The 14,656-nt window shown below is 45.0% G+C and overlaps 1 protein-coding gene and 1 long non-coding RNA gene across 4 annotated transcripts in view; one reads left to right on the top strand and one right to left on the bottom strand.

Annotated features, from left to right (window-relative positions):
- The window catches only part of LOC139050663 (uncharacterized), a 239,044-nt gene that overhangs the window by 65,345 nt on the left and 159,043 nt on the right, over positions 1-14,656 (top strand). The gene's annotated exons all lie outside the window — the stretch shown is intronic.
- LOC135911482 (G1/S-specific cyclin-D2-like) overlaps positions 12,261-14,656 on the bottom strand; it is a 353,997-nt gene continuing 351,601 nt past the window's right edge. For both annotated transcript variants that reach the window (XM_065443790.2, XM_065443791.2), the window contains one exon: positions 12,261-13,165. In XM_065443790.2, coding sequence (XP_065299862.1) covers positions 12,944-13,165 — 222 coding nt within the window. In that variant the 3' untranslated portion in view covers positions 12,261-12,943. The remainder of the gene's footprint in view (positions 13,166-14,656) is intronic.

Raw genomic sequence — 14,656 nt, 5'->3', positions numbered from 1 at the left:
CACGTTCTGTTTGGCTGTACCGCGTTCCACTATGGGAACTACAGCCGCATTCTGAGACATTGTCTTTCGGCGCGTGCCATCAACTGTGGAATCCTGAACGCGCAGCTTATCAACAAATCCGCGAAGCTAGGCAACATTGTGCTTGGTCGATACTTTGAAAAGAGACACGTTTCTATATTAACGCTGTGTAGAGGTGGTGTTTCTTTCCGTCACTGAACGGTACCAGTGCATCAGCTTTGATTTGGACAGTGTTTCTGCGTATGGAAATTGTTCCCGATCCATAACCAGCACTTAAATAGAAAACATAGAATTCTCTCGGAATGCGCCAAATTAACTTACACAGGGCCAACACAACGACTTCCTTCGCCGATCACGTGTGAGGTGAAAAAAGTAAAACAGCTAAGCGTGAAACAAGGTTGTCGGATGCTTCCCCAGAGCGACGCGGCAATTGATAGGCAAGTCACGGCACCGCCAATATACGCTGTTTCAGAGAATCTCTCTCTCTCTCTCTCTCTCTCTCTCTCTTTCCTTGTGCGACCTCGTGCCGCAAGGCGAGAAGAAGCAAAGACAGTAATGCAAGTTTTCTCCGCCAGTTCGCGCTGCGGAAGGCGAACGCGTACGTGTATTTACGACGCCGCAGAGCTGTTACCGGCCGGCCCAGCCAGTGACGTCACGGGAATCCGGTTCCTTTCTTGTTTTCTGGCCGTTTTGCTCGTATCGGTTCTTTGGAGAGGGGCTGCTCGTGCCTTCCAAGTCCAGCCGCCACAGCGACTTGGCCTCGGCCAAGGTCGATTCATTAAAGTCCCGTCGAGACCGGCCGCCGCATGAAGCAGGAGTGCATCTGTACATACACACACTACAGAGGGCATTTGAGACGCTTCGCTGGCCGAATCGTCACAACACGGGCGCGGTTCCCACGCATCAGGGTGATGTGATGACGGGGAAGTTTCGGCGACCTCAGGTTCATACGAGCGAAGAGTGTTTGGTGAATGAAAAGGTAGTCGCGCGGAGATTAGTGATCACGTGCGTCTCGCGAGCAGTTTCTGTCGCACCTGCAACGCCGGTTTGTGTAGAAAATGCACCCGTATATAGATTACCCGCAATATCGCGGCAGACACGAAATCTCAGGCTTATCTCCATGACACGCAGGAAATGATCAAAGCAGATATGCTCGATAATATTTCTTCGCGATTTAAAGCTCAAATGTCCTGCAAATGTCCCTCAAATGTCCTGCAAATATTTTAAAAGCTTTGGAAGCATCAGAAAACATTTTTAGGGAATCATATTCAACGTGGATTTATAAATTAGCAACAAAAATGATATTGCAATTCTCTCATGTGTACCTGCTAAGATCTATGGCAAACAAAATGTACGTATTAGGCGCGACTCTAAGAGAAGGCTAAGGCTTAGTTTGTAATACGCATTCAAAACTCACGTATGAGAAGTAAACTAGGTATTGCAAGTAAAAATGGAATCATTAGGCTAAGTTAAAAATAAAAACTGTAAATTGATTCCTCGAAACTGGTGCAGTCCAGAGAATTCTTTCCAAGTGGATGCACCTTGTGAACTCACTGGCTATCATTTGTAGATTTAAATATGTGTCGTAAAATAATAAAATAAAAGGTTAGTTAGGGGCAATTATATATTAAATATATATGTAGGCATTTTGATTTCTCGTAGTAGTAATGGCCGCCTCATCGATTAATTTAGATCAAGGGTTAGAATTGCGCTATCTGCCACAGGCAACTTCTTTTAAAAATTTAGGACTTACTAAAAATACACCCGGTAATATAATGTTGGCTCTTATGAATCTCAAAGCCCACAGTGCCTTCTTCTTGAGCGTCTTAATTGAAGAAGGCATATTATTCCACGACATTTTAGTCTTTTTTTTAATTTGATACATATGTCCTTCTCCATTTCGTGGGCAGCTGATTATGTGCTACGATGTGGTCCGGCTTAAATATAATGAAATTCTTACCTATAAAGTAGTGCCATTGAGTGCACCTCGTTTCTGCGTAATATAGCAGTACCTGACTACATAAAAGCTGTATGTAAATGTGGTATGATAGTCATAGCTGCATAAAGCGTACGGACATCTACATGACTTTGAACGGCTTCTATGATTTTCTTAAATTTTCTATATTTCGACTGCCCATTCTCAACTCATTGCTTTTGTTGTACTGAGTATGGGTCCATATTCGGTCAGTACTCCATACCCTTTTAATGACGATACGTCTAAATACCCCAAAATTACGTAAATTTCTCTCTAAATGTACAAAACAAATCAAGAATAAACACAATCATTGAAAAGAAAAATATTTGCGGAGATTTTTTGGAGCAGTAGGAGGAAACAACAGGCCGAAAACTGAAAGTGGGCTTCAGCCCAAGCCACCTCAGGCTTCATTTGGAATTTGTATGGACAACTTTCACCGTATGCAAACCATAAATATACATTTCGCTTGCTTTACATCACGTGTGATAACGCCTCTGCAGCCTGATATCTTGTAACTGATCTGTCTTTGACCGTGTTCTCAAAATAAAGCGAGTGGCGTGCTGAACTTCGTCCTCGTGCTGTGCTCCTTCTCTAAACTGATAGATGATGTTTGCTACCTGCCATTCAGTTTTGGCCTAAGGTATCTGTACGGAAACTTCGTACTCAATACCAAAACTCAACAAGAAAAATAATTCTGGTATATTGTTCATAATTGTAATTATCCCCATTTTTATCGTGAATAAACTGATTCTGATTCTGATTGTGAAAGGGAAAATAGGTGCTACTGTCATACAGTGGGGACGTATGTATCGTACTTCTCTGTAAGCGTCTCATCAGTCTTCCCTGGACAAGCGTCATACTACGATCACTTTACTACTCGTGACATCGGTGAGTCGGCGTTAAATGGAATTGTATGCATCGCATTCAGTTGCATAGCATTTATACAACAGCGTCTCTTCACATAGATTCCCACGCTTCCGTTGATCTGCATAATTGTTTTACCTCTATGCTGTCGGCCTGAAGAGCACGCGCACCTTTTCTTTTGATGTGATAGCTTTCTATTAGCTACTTAGCCAAATTTGGATGGACGTCGACCCATCTCGCACAATACAAAGCGGGAGGATAGTCAACTTGAGCCACTAGGTGTGCGCTGAATGCTGTCTTGCCGAGCAGACTGCGAGGGTCACTGGTAAGTGCTGGAATAGACAACTTGTTGCTGGCTGTTGTCTGGCCTAGTGGACAACTTGCGTCGTTGGGCATGTGCCCGAACAAACGACTTCGGCACTGCATATGTAACATTGGCTCGTGCCCCTTCTTGGCCAATCAGACAGAATGAATGTTCCAAAATGACACCAGTGCTATGTTTCATAAGCGGATCATAAGATGAGCATACGCGACTGACACTACAACAGCGATGGGGTTCCAGGAACACTCCGCTGTTAAGTGCGCAAGATGGACGGATTTCTATTCTTGTGGAAGCTTCGGGATTGCACTGTGAACTTCCAAGACTGCGAAATATATACATCTGAATAAATAACAAATCAAAATGTGCATTCAACTTGCCCAGGACCTTCAACCTCTCCATTAATCGCTATCGCTTGATGAATAGCCGTTACAACGAAAATGCTAGCAGAATACTAGGGATAGTGTGTGTATGTACGGAGTGTCGACTGGGTTGCTGTGATTACAACACATATTGTGCCGGGGTACCATTTGACATTATGTTTGGCATCATGATTGCCACTTTCTGCACGTGCTTGCCGATGTTCCCATAAGATTTCGTAATTCAAGGAGGGTTAGGGATATGCAGCAGGAAACACAAAGACGCTATTGCTGACTTTTAGTCTGCTCTTCGATGGTTCCTCCCACATTTTTAAATACGGATAACATTTTTGGCATTGTCAGATCAGTTTTATTTAAGGCTAGCTAACCAAAAACGTATGGGCTGCTTCCGAAGATAGTGCGGTCTAAAAATGGGGACTTAAGCGCCTTCACGGTGCCTCCTCAATACAAAAAATCCCTAAAAGTTATTTGGTGCTGGGCTAAATCAAAATCGCCTCACACGGGTTAAGTTCGTAGAACCACACTGACTCTGGCGGACATTTCGTGAATCGAGCTCTGTCTTCGGCGCGTGCATACGTGACTTAACGTGTTCTATAAAACAGAGGAGCCTCATGTTCAATCTCATGTACACTCTGGCCTGGTTCTTGCGTCGAGTTCATCTCGCTTTACGGTGCCGTTAGGTGCCAAATAACTACGATATATTTACATTACAAAAGCATGCTATATTCGTATACTTCGATCGGCATCGTAGACCCGCTCTTCCAGATTTCTTTTTGTCTTTTTGTGCAGGTCACGAGCACTGTAGATCTTTAATACACATAATTTTATAATATTTTCGTGTAAACATTTTGTAATGATTTTTCAGTTATGCGAACAAACATGAGCCGCTTCAAATCGGTTTGAAGAGCTTTTTTGTCTCCCCTAGCATTAGACAGGAACTGGTGCTGACCACGAGTTCGCGGGATCGAATCCTGGCCACGCGGCCGCATGTCGATGGGGGCGAAATGCAAAAACACCCGTGTACTTAGAATTAGGTGCACGTTGAGGAACCCCAGGTGGTCGAAATTCCCGGAGTCCTCGACTACGGCGTGCCTCATAATCAGAAAGTGGTTTTGGCACGTAAAATCTCATAATTTAAGACCAGAACTGGACCATTTTCTCTGAGCCGGAATGAAAACTGGAACGAAAAAAGTTTCGGTTTCACACTTTGACTGTAAGATCTCGTGCCGGGCCTCAATAGTTCCTCAACAAATCGATCTTAGCCATTGGTGCCAAAACCTAAGTTTTCGCAGCCATGAACCGGAAAAAATCCATAACGATAGACCATTGTAACATCTTGTACGAGGTCTGAATAGTTCTTTGCAAACGTGCTTAAAGCCATTTGAGTCAAAACCTAACTTTTTTTGCGGTGCTAGATCTGAACACATCCCCAGATGACAGGGATCTGTACGACCTGTAGGACCTGTAAGATCTGTAGATCAACGAGTATGCTCTGTAACAATTGAGTCTAATTAGAACACATCCCTAGATGACAGGGATCTGTAAAACTTGTAAGACCTGTAAAATTTATAGATCAAGTATGCTCTGCAACGATTGAGTCTAACTAAACGTTACCTTTTCTTTCTTGCTGTCATGGATGGGAACGAATTTTAGTGCCACATACTCTTTCATCGTAAACTCACTCTCTTGCGGTCCTAGATCTGGACAAACTACAAATGACGACAATAAGGTCTCGCACAGGGTCTGAATGTTTCTTTAGCAAGCATTCTCTGGGCCACGTTTGCCAATACCACACTTTTGGTAGCCCTTGAGTTGGCCAGATTTCTAAGTGTGTGGAATCTGTAAGATATCGTACAGGCTCTCCATAAGTCCTGAAAAAAATTTATGCTTGTGCCAAGTGCGAAGAAACCTCACTTATTAGCGTTACTAGTAGACAGGGACCCATTACCTAGAATAACTATGCGCTGGCAAACAGCTTCAAGATCTCGTACACAGTCAAAAGCTCAATAGCAACCATGCTTTTACGCCATTTCTGCACAAGGCCCATCTTCGCAGTGCTAGACCTGAAGAAATTTCAAATGGACAGGCAGAGGTAAGGCGTCTGTGAGGGTCTTAACATCGCCTTAGGAAGCATGCTGATGTGCCAATTGTGTGGAAACCTAATTTTTTTTGCAGTTCTAGACCTGTAACAACTATAAGGTGAAAGACAGGTTCACGATATCGTAGAGTACATCAGTGGTTCCTTGTTTAACAAGTGCGATTTCCCACAGTATTACCCGCTTGCAGACGCACACATGAATTTCCATAGTGACATGGTTCATGAAGAGCCCTCATATCGTTTTAGCCAGGAGGCATCGGAGGAACGCTTGTCTCTCAGTATCAGCCGCCCACTGTTGAACCGATTGTTACCACATTCTATCGAGATCTTCTGCAGTCTGAGTATTTCGAACAAGGAGACCATGCGCTGTATTTGACGTCTGTGAGTTGACTGAAACCGAGAGCGGCAAGCGCCCTGATGTGAATAACTTCTTCATACGATTGTTCTGCGTGGGCTAACGCTTTTCATTCGCACATGTGGATTAATCAAAGTTGTGGACACCCTCATGACATCTGCCGCGGAGCCCCAACATTTTTTCAGCAAGCAGGCACTACGGCTTGTCTTGCTGTCTGTGTAGAGGATCTATGGATTGGCCACACGGATGCTTGAAATGTGCTACCACCAATTCTCCGAGGTCCTAATTTTTTCGGAAGCAAACCATGTGGAATGTTAAAAAAGTGATTGGGGTTTTGCGTGCGAAAAACCACGATATGATCATGAGATACGCTGTATAGTGGGAGACCCTGAACTAAGTTTGACCACCTGTAGTTCTTTAACGTACACCCAATTTATGCATAGTACACTGACATTTTTCAGTTTCGCTCCCATTGAAATGCGGCTGCCGTGGTCGGAACCACGGTAGGCCCCTTTGTTTTGGGGCTAAACATAATCTTTCGCCATTCTATCTTTAGAAGAGTGCTCCTATACCATGCGTTTTTTGTGAAGCCAACTTCATAGTCGCAATATTACCTGTGGCTGTCAAAATTGATGGTTCAACTATCGAAATGTTGTAAGGTGCCAGTAACTAACTGTAGATATAAAGGTTTCATTGCCTTCATAGGGAACAAACGAACCAAAGTGAAAGACCTCCCGGCGGTGCTATGTGGGCGTTATGACTTTGTTTTAGCAAACATCCCTTGGTGACAGAGTCACGTCCGGTTCACGTGACAAGTTTTACGTAGCAGACGTACCCTGTGATGACACACGTGGTCATTTTTATTTTAGAAAAATTAAGCAACTCTTAATTCTTCATCATGCTATTTAAGTAGGGAATCGAGGATGACCCATTGTGTGCTGCTCCAACATCAAGTTGTCTGGGTTTGATTAAGAATACTGTTCGAAAGTTGGATGTAATATATATGGCAAGATTCGTCTGTGAATTAGTAACACTTTGACAGAGAGACCTTTTCTATATCGGTGAGCCAAGCTCAAGCATTTATTGCCAGTTTTTTCTTAAGTAGAACGATTCTGCGACGTTCCTTTGAGTTTTCCTTTTACAATCCATTATCATTTTGTATGTTTGAACTTGCGAGTCTGAGAGCAGTTTTTTTTCAATTTCAATTGGTACCGTGCACAATCTACACATTACTGCTGTGCCGACATGCTCAATTATTAAGGGGTCGACAAGTTATTAGACCTACTACTATTTTTTCCGGGGTAGCAATCAGCGCTTGTCTTGTTCTCCACGTTTGCTTCTTCTGTCCTTAATTCACCAGCTGTATTATTGCAGTTTCCCTTGAAGAGAACCGGCAAGCACTCGGCAGGATTACATAGCACCTCAGTGCACACATCAGATGTCCCTATTTTTAGGGGCAGTTTGAATAGTTAGTTTTGTGTAAGTCACGAATTTTGTCTTGTAAGCGTTTTTGAAATGGCAATAAGGCGACATGTGATCGGTCGCGGCCATGCGCTTTGCTGCGAATTTAACAGTGTATTTGTGAAGACCGCGGTGCATTTCATGTCAGCTTGAGATCTATGCCCCACTGTCATCAGTTGCACCTTTTTCATATGTGTTTCAATGGCAAAATGCACCGGTGATGCCAGATCAGAAGAGCACACTGGCAGGAAAGGCTCGGACGCAAGGAGAACATTTGTCGTTTTCATTTATTGCGGGGACAACAAAAACATCACTGTTCACGATCAAATCATATTTACAAATGGAGACGTGCGAGTCGTCATGCGTAGCTTTTTTTGTCTTTTTTTATCTTTTTTTCATTCCACAGGTGACGCAACAGGAACAGTGCGTACACATTTCAGGCACTTTTTGTAAACAAAGAGAGCACTGTACCAGATCGGTTACATGAAACACAGTCAGACAAAATCTTTTTTTTTTTCGTTTTTTTTTCTCCTAGCATTTTCTTTTATTTTGCTATTCACTTTCGGAATAGAGCAAGTGTGCTGGAATACGGCCCTTCTTTATCGCAATGATTGCGAATGGAGGGTAACAAAAAGAACATTGCGTATCGTAGTGACCGCTGATCTGTTCTGGTTCGGCAGCCTCTCCGATGACGTTCTTCTTTCAAAAAGCTGCATTTTTGCGGAAAGTCCGCCACAAGCAACGTTATGATAATTAGAGAAAAAAGAATGAACAGAGTGATGGATTTCCTAGTGAAGGGTATTCAAGCACACTGTCTTACAACCATGACAAATTGACAAACACTGGGGAAGAAATATGGCCGCGATTCAAACTAGCATTATGATTCTGCATCATATACTGTCTCCAGATGGATGGTCACGTGACATTCGCATGAACAAAAAGACCGGTGTAGTGTGAAATACTGAATATCTGTATCGTCGCAAATCTCTATTCAGATTCTTTGTGTATAGGAAATGCATTGTACAAAATGGTGTTCTATTCTAAATACCGTGTTCGCAATTCGTGCTCGGTTAGAAGAAAACGAAAGCGGAAATTTCTGGCTGAGCGAAAAATGCACATACATATCTGCGTCCAAGGGGTGCGCGAATAATCGAAATTCGAGCATAAATCCAATACTCAGGATTTCACATTTGCCTTTCTCGGAATACTCGGTTATGGCTGAATATGAGCCGGCATGTCGTAGGAAAGGGCATGCGTGTATGTGGTATTGGGGAAGTGCTGCCACCTTTTACATCTGCTCATTTACGAGGTGCTGTTTTCACATACCTATTGCGGACATTGAATAAATAGATATATAATTGGTGACATTTTTTTCGAATTTTCTTCGTCAATATCTTGAAGCAACAAAATATTCCGTGTTTGATGCGAAATTAGCAGCCCGCATTATTTCGAATATTTGAATCCGAAAGGTTAAAAAAATTTAGATTATGGGGTTTTACGTGCCAAAACCACTTTCTGATTATGAGGCCCGCCGTAGTGGAGGACTCCGAAAATTTTGACCGCCTGGGGTTCTTTAACGTGCACCTAAATCTAAGTACACGGGTGTTTTCGCATTTCGCCCCCATCGGAATGCGGCCGCCGTGGCCGGGATTCGATCCCGCGACATCGTGCTCAGTAGTCCAACATCATAGCCACTGAGCAACCACAATGGGTAATCCGAAAGGTTCTAATTCAATTGAAACAATGTTCTATTCGCAGACCCCTAGTACGCGCTACAAAGTACAGCTTTTCAAGCAAAATTTGCCGCACATCTCCTTCATAACGACGAGGACGCATTAAGCTGCATCCGTTCGAGCTTGGCTGGGCTCGGCTCGGCCCGAAACACGAAATCGGAAGTCAAAATACTCTTTTATTCTTGTACCTGAGGCGATCGTTGTTTCAGTTCGCGTTTTTCGCTGTGGCGTTACTTAATTTGTACAACCGAAAAGCTGTCCTAAAGGAAGAAAATAACCCTAGTACATATCTCGGGAGGTATCAGTAGCTTGGAAGGACCTATCGGCTCACGTGGCATTTCTCTGAGGCTGAAAGTCTGAGGAGAAATGAAAAAAAAAAATACAATAAAGGGGTGCTGTGGGCAGCGGCCAACGAAATGCTTGAGAATATCAAAACGGGAGGGCAAGGCCACGGTCGAAGATCTCGGCCACGCTTTCAATAAATAGTCATTTTTTTTCTACAGTTCGTATAAAAACATACGTACTCGCGAAAAAAATTGGGTCTGTAAAGATCACAATTTTTTTCTTCATCTGCAGCTGACGGTTCCTTGCGCTTTCCAATGGACTCTGTCTTAGCGAGAAAAAAAAGCAGGTCGTCGCGGCGGACAGGTCAGCTAACACAGAACTGGGACGCAGAAAAGAATAAGAAAAAAAACATTTAGAAATGTACTTAAATGCCGGCGGGGTACCTAATATTATTTATATGTATATATAAAATATATATAATATTTATATGCGCGTACTAAACGCTGTGACGAGGAAGAAAAAAAAAAAGACGGACGTAGGACGGGTGTCGAACAAATCGAACAAACGAGAACGAACAAAGCTGCGAGGACGTAGGACTGGCTGTTCGACGAGGCAGAAACGTTCAAGTGTACAACATATGACCAGCATATTTTGGCGGAAGACAGCGAACGCGGGGTACGAAATAATAATAATACAAAATAATAATAATAAAGCGAGAGACGGCAACATCAATTTTCAATTTTTTTTTTCCTATCAATCCCTGCACCATGCTTGAGGCGTGTGACTGGCATCATTTCTTTGACGAGAAGCTGCAGGATGGGATATTTTTAGATCAGGCATCGTGGAGCGACAGTCGCGTCGAGATCCCCCCCCCCCCCCACCCATTTTTTAGTCATCAACTGGAGCATCTCAGCTAAAAAAAGTCACGCACGTTAACAGCTATAAATTACGAGGCTCTGAGGTATTGCTGGATGACTACAACATGCTTAGCGCAGAGGCTGCTCCAGTCAAGAGCTTTTCTTTCGTTTCGACGGAGAGTAAGGAAAAACTCGAATGGCACTTGTCAAGCACTCGTCGGAGCGCTTTAGTACGCGTCGCTTCCACGGGAGGGCGGGCGTTTAGTGCTGCGTTTGTAGGAACGTTGTCATAAAAGCACTTCCGCGAACCGCACTGTCGGTGCCAGTGAAAGTGGCCGCTTTCTAATTGGGAAATGCGTCAATTATTCGTTTGTAAACACTGCTCTGACGAGAAGCGTCGCCGCTATAGATGGCTCATCGAGGTCGCGATAAAACCGCTTCTGACTCAACACGGAGAAAAGAATTCGCCCGCTGACATCCGTCGGGGCTGCGAGAGATGTCGCGTCGAGTTTGTGAGCCCACCGCGTCCCAACGTGGGAGTGAGTCTTGACGCGGGCAACGAAAAACAAGATTGCGTCGTCACGAATAAATGGGTTTGCTTCGTGAGGGCGCTGTCATCGCGGATATAGCTTACTCTAGCATCAATGGCACGAGATGTCATTTCCGCGAAGCCTCTATACAACGAACCACACGGTTCCCCCCCCCCCTTTTTTTTAGCGTTTCGTCATCGACTCCCGGACCAACTGAAGGTGAAAAAATGAGTGATATAAGCGCCCAAACGGTATCGTCTCGTGACGCGTGGACCGCCCACAAGCCAATCCGCATTACGAATTGCTAGCCGCGCAAGAGAAAAAGCCTAAAGCTGACATTGACAATGGAGGTATTAAGTCACTAACGCAGTGGTCACCCCATGTGACAACGGCCATGCCCTCTGGTTTCCAAGTAACCATGGATTGAAGAGGAGCTGGCGGCAAAAAAAAAAAAAAGAGAGGGATAGGACGACACTCAAAAACTAGCACATGCCGTGCCGCCTGTCTCGTCAAGGGACTTATATAGATAGATATTATGTATGTACATAAAAAAGAAGGCGCAAAAAACACAAGTCACACACCCTCAAAAAATGCCCTGGTGCTCTTCGTGCAACGTTATAGAGGACTTGATAGAACAACAAAAGACAATAAAAATAATTATTGCTATAATATAATAATACCCACTTAATCCTCGAAAACTACTGCCTGCCTTTCCTGAGTTGTTTTTTTTTTTACCACACGCTAACTTTCACACACAGCAGGCACGCGGAAAAATACGCAACATCACCACTGAATTCCTCCAACACTCTGGCTCTCAAAATTAAGTTACGCGGCTTCTATTTCCATTCCTACAATCAAAATATTCGCCTAAAGTTCGGATCAAGGGCAAAAACCTGGGTGAGAAGTCTGTCAGAAAGGTTGCCAAGAAGTGGCTTTGCCGACTTTCTGCAATATGACATTACACTGATCTACTACTTCTTCAGTGCTTCCTACAAAACCTTCCAGCTCCACTTCAAGCTGTTGCATTTTTTTCTTTCCTTTCTTGCCATGTTCAAACACACACCATACAAGCAGACAATCGCAAAAAAACATCTCGCACCACTCAAAGTGGAGAGTGACGTCTTGTACAGCACCATTGCTTTCATTTTCTAGCAGTCGTCTTCATCGTTTCATTTGCACACACTATTACAATACCAAACAGACTAAGCTGAAACACAACGTAAAAAAAAAGAGTCACGTCCATCGTTGACTAGGCGTCTTCACATCTCTGCGTTCTATTGTTTCCGAGACGCACATTTTGCATAAGGCACACTATTGGCAGTCGCACATCATCACCTTCTCTTCTCTCTTTTCTTTCGACTTATGGCCACGGCAAAAGAGTTTAAAAAAAAGAAAGGCTTAGACGAGTACGTAGTGACCATCTTTGACCAACGCTCAACGGCTAAGAGAAGACAAGGAAAGACAGCTTATAGAACACCAGTTCACTTCTTCGGTTTTCAGCGAGCGTTTGCGTCAGTCAGCCTTTCAGTTCTCTCAGTATCTTTCACAAGCAAAAAAAGAAGAAAAAAGCCTTTGGAGAGTAGCAAAGGTGCTGAGGTCAGGTCGACAAGTTTTCACAGGCTTTCTTCCCGTTGGCTGGGGCATTTCTTCTGCTTGCTTTCTCGGCAGGCAGGTGGCAGCAGTGAAGCAACGAACGAAAAATAATAAAAAAAAGACTAAATCGAGTGCGCCGAAAGTCTCAAAAAACACTGCGGCCGCACACGCACACATGCACACATACGCACAAGAGTGTTCAAATGTTCCATTGCATTTGCTAAAGGGATGGGTACTCAGTGAACACCGGAGTCCCTCCTCAGACGAGTTCTGTTGCATTTTCTTGCAGCTGTTGTAGGGTTTGGGGAAGGGGGGACGTAGGAAGGGTGCCAACTTGGAGTGGGAGGCACCACCTCGCAGGGCTTGTGGGCCACGCGCAATTGAAGCACAGTGGCCAGTGTTTCTTTTCTTCTTTTTTTTTTCTTCATTTTTTTCCTAAGGTAGTCCGTCAGTGCCTAAGCATGGAGGCCGCAGCTCAAAATAGAACATCTTGGACGTCTGTAGGCGTCTCGGGGGTTTCAGACTCCAGGGTGACCGTCTCGGCGCTCACTTTGACTGCGTAGTCCCCCGACGGCGTCGATGCTGGCGACGGGGTTGGGGTCGTTCCGTTGAGCGTGGCAGCAAGGCTCTTGGTGAGTTCTGGGTAGTTCCTGACCAGCGTCTTTTCGATCCTCTGCTGGCAGTCTTGTAGGCAGTCCTGCGAAGCACGAAAGAGAAAGAAAAAAGAAGGCAACTTAGGCATTGAGTTCGTGTGTCGGGCTTGATTAATCATATTTATCACTCAACATAACATCCGGAGGTATTCACCTCCTATACTTCACTGGCCGACAAGCGTTTCAAGCAAATTTCACGATAAGCAGCAGAATGAGAGCGCTTCAGCTTCACTCACGGTTCGGAACACAAGGGAACCGCAGGAATTTTTTGTAGTGGAAAGGAAGGACAAAGACAGGATCGAAGGGTATAAGTGAACAATTAACCCTTCACGCCACTCGTAGGAATATACCTGAGGCGCATTGCTCACTGTTTATTTTCGCAATACTAGGAAATTGAGACCGCTTTACGAGTGTCACTGTGGTCGTCACGAACAAGAACGAAAACCCACGCGAAAGAGCATCTCAGATTAGTGAGAGCCATGAGCCAATCGAACGTCATAATGCTAGCGTAGCTGTGCTCCAACCTCCGTTACCGTTCCACACAGCGAAGAAACTTGCTGCAAGATCTTACATGGAAGATCGGCAAGGTCGATAAGCCTCGCGATGCTCTATAGACAACCCCTCCTCTTGTCCTCGATAAGCGTTGCACAGATCTTACAGGCCTTATTTGTTATGCTCGGCTACTGGAATGTATATCAGCCTGTGCCTGATAGTCATTATGCGGACACCGCGTTCGTTGGCAAGGTTCGGGCCCCTCCTCCCCAAGTGCGGAACCTCCTGAGAACCATGGCTCGAATGATACAGACACTTCCGGAGTGCGCCTGGCCATGTGGGAAACTTTGCAAGAACCTTGTCAGCGCGCGGAAACCGGCCACCGAGCCTATAGTTAAGGCGGAAGAACGAACTAGCGTGGTGACTTGTGTGTCTTTGTCACTTGATCGAGAGCACTGGTTTGTGTAGGTGACTGCGGGCCTGCAAGGCTGTCGTCGGAAAGGAGGAGGAGCACGACAGACATCGGCGAACTAAGCAGCTAGAGAAGTCGAGAAGCGAGGAATTCCACCGAAGCAGCGTATATCGACCATCAGCGGGAGCAGACCACAGGGGATGCGCAACTGCCACCCGCCGCAGAGACCATATATCTTCAAACGGGGAGCTCCGCATCGCTTGGGCCGTTGCCTACCCCCCCCCCCTCCCTTTTCGGGCGTCCTTCCGCCCTTGTTTCCGCTTTAAACAACCCATAACTCAGCATGGTTATCGAGAGTGGAAGAAGAGATGCCACCGACGATTCCCCGCGGTTCACCAATCAGCGTTTCAAGCTGGGAAGATGCCCGAAGCTGTGGCAGCATGGGCGTGCACCAGCTTCCTGTTGCGAGAATTTAAGATCCCCGATCTTATCTGGAGACGCGCAAACACTCTTCGAGACCGCGCATGACCCCTCGTGAAGGGTAAGCTTCAGCGCTGCACCCTTCGGCATCGCTGACCACCGTGCGGTACTTTCGGCCCCAGCGCTGCATGGAGGATGGCGACGTCATCGC

The sequence above is a fragment of the Dermacentor albipictus genome, chromosome 10 (assembly GCF_038994185.2).
Source record: "Dermacentor albipictus isolate Rhodes 1998 colony chromosome 10, USDA_Dalb.pri_finalv2, whole genome shotgun sequence".
In the NCBI taxonomy this organism is placed as follows: domain Eukaryota; kingdom Metazoa; phylum Arthropoda; class Arachnida; order Ixodida; family Ixodidae; genus Dermacentor; species Dermacentor albipictus.
This window is presented reverse-complemented; position numbering and strand designations above follow the sequence as displayed.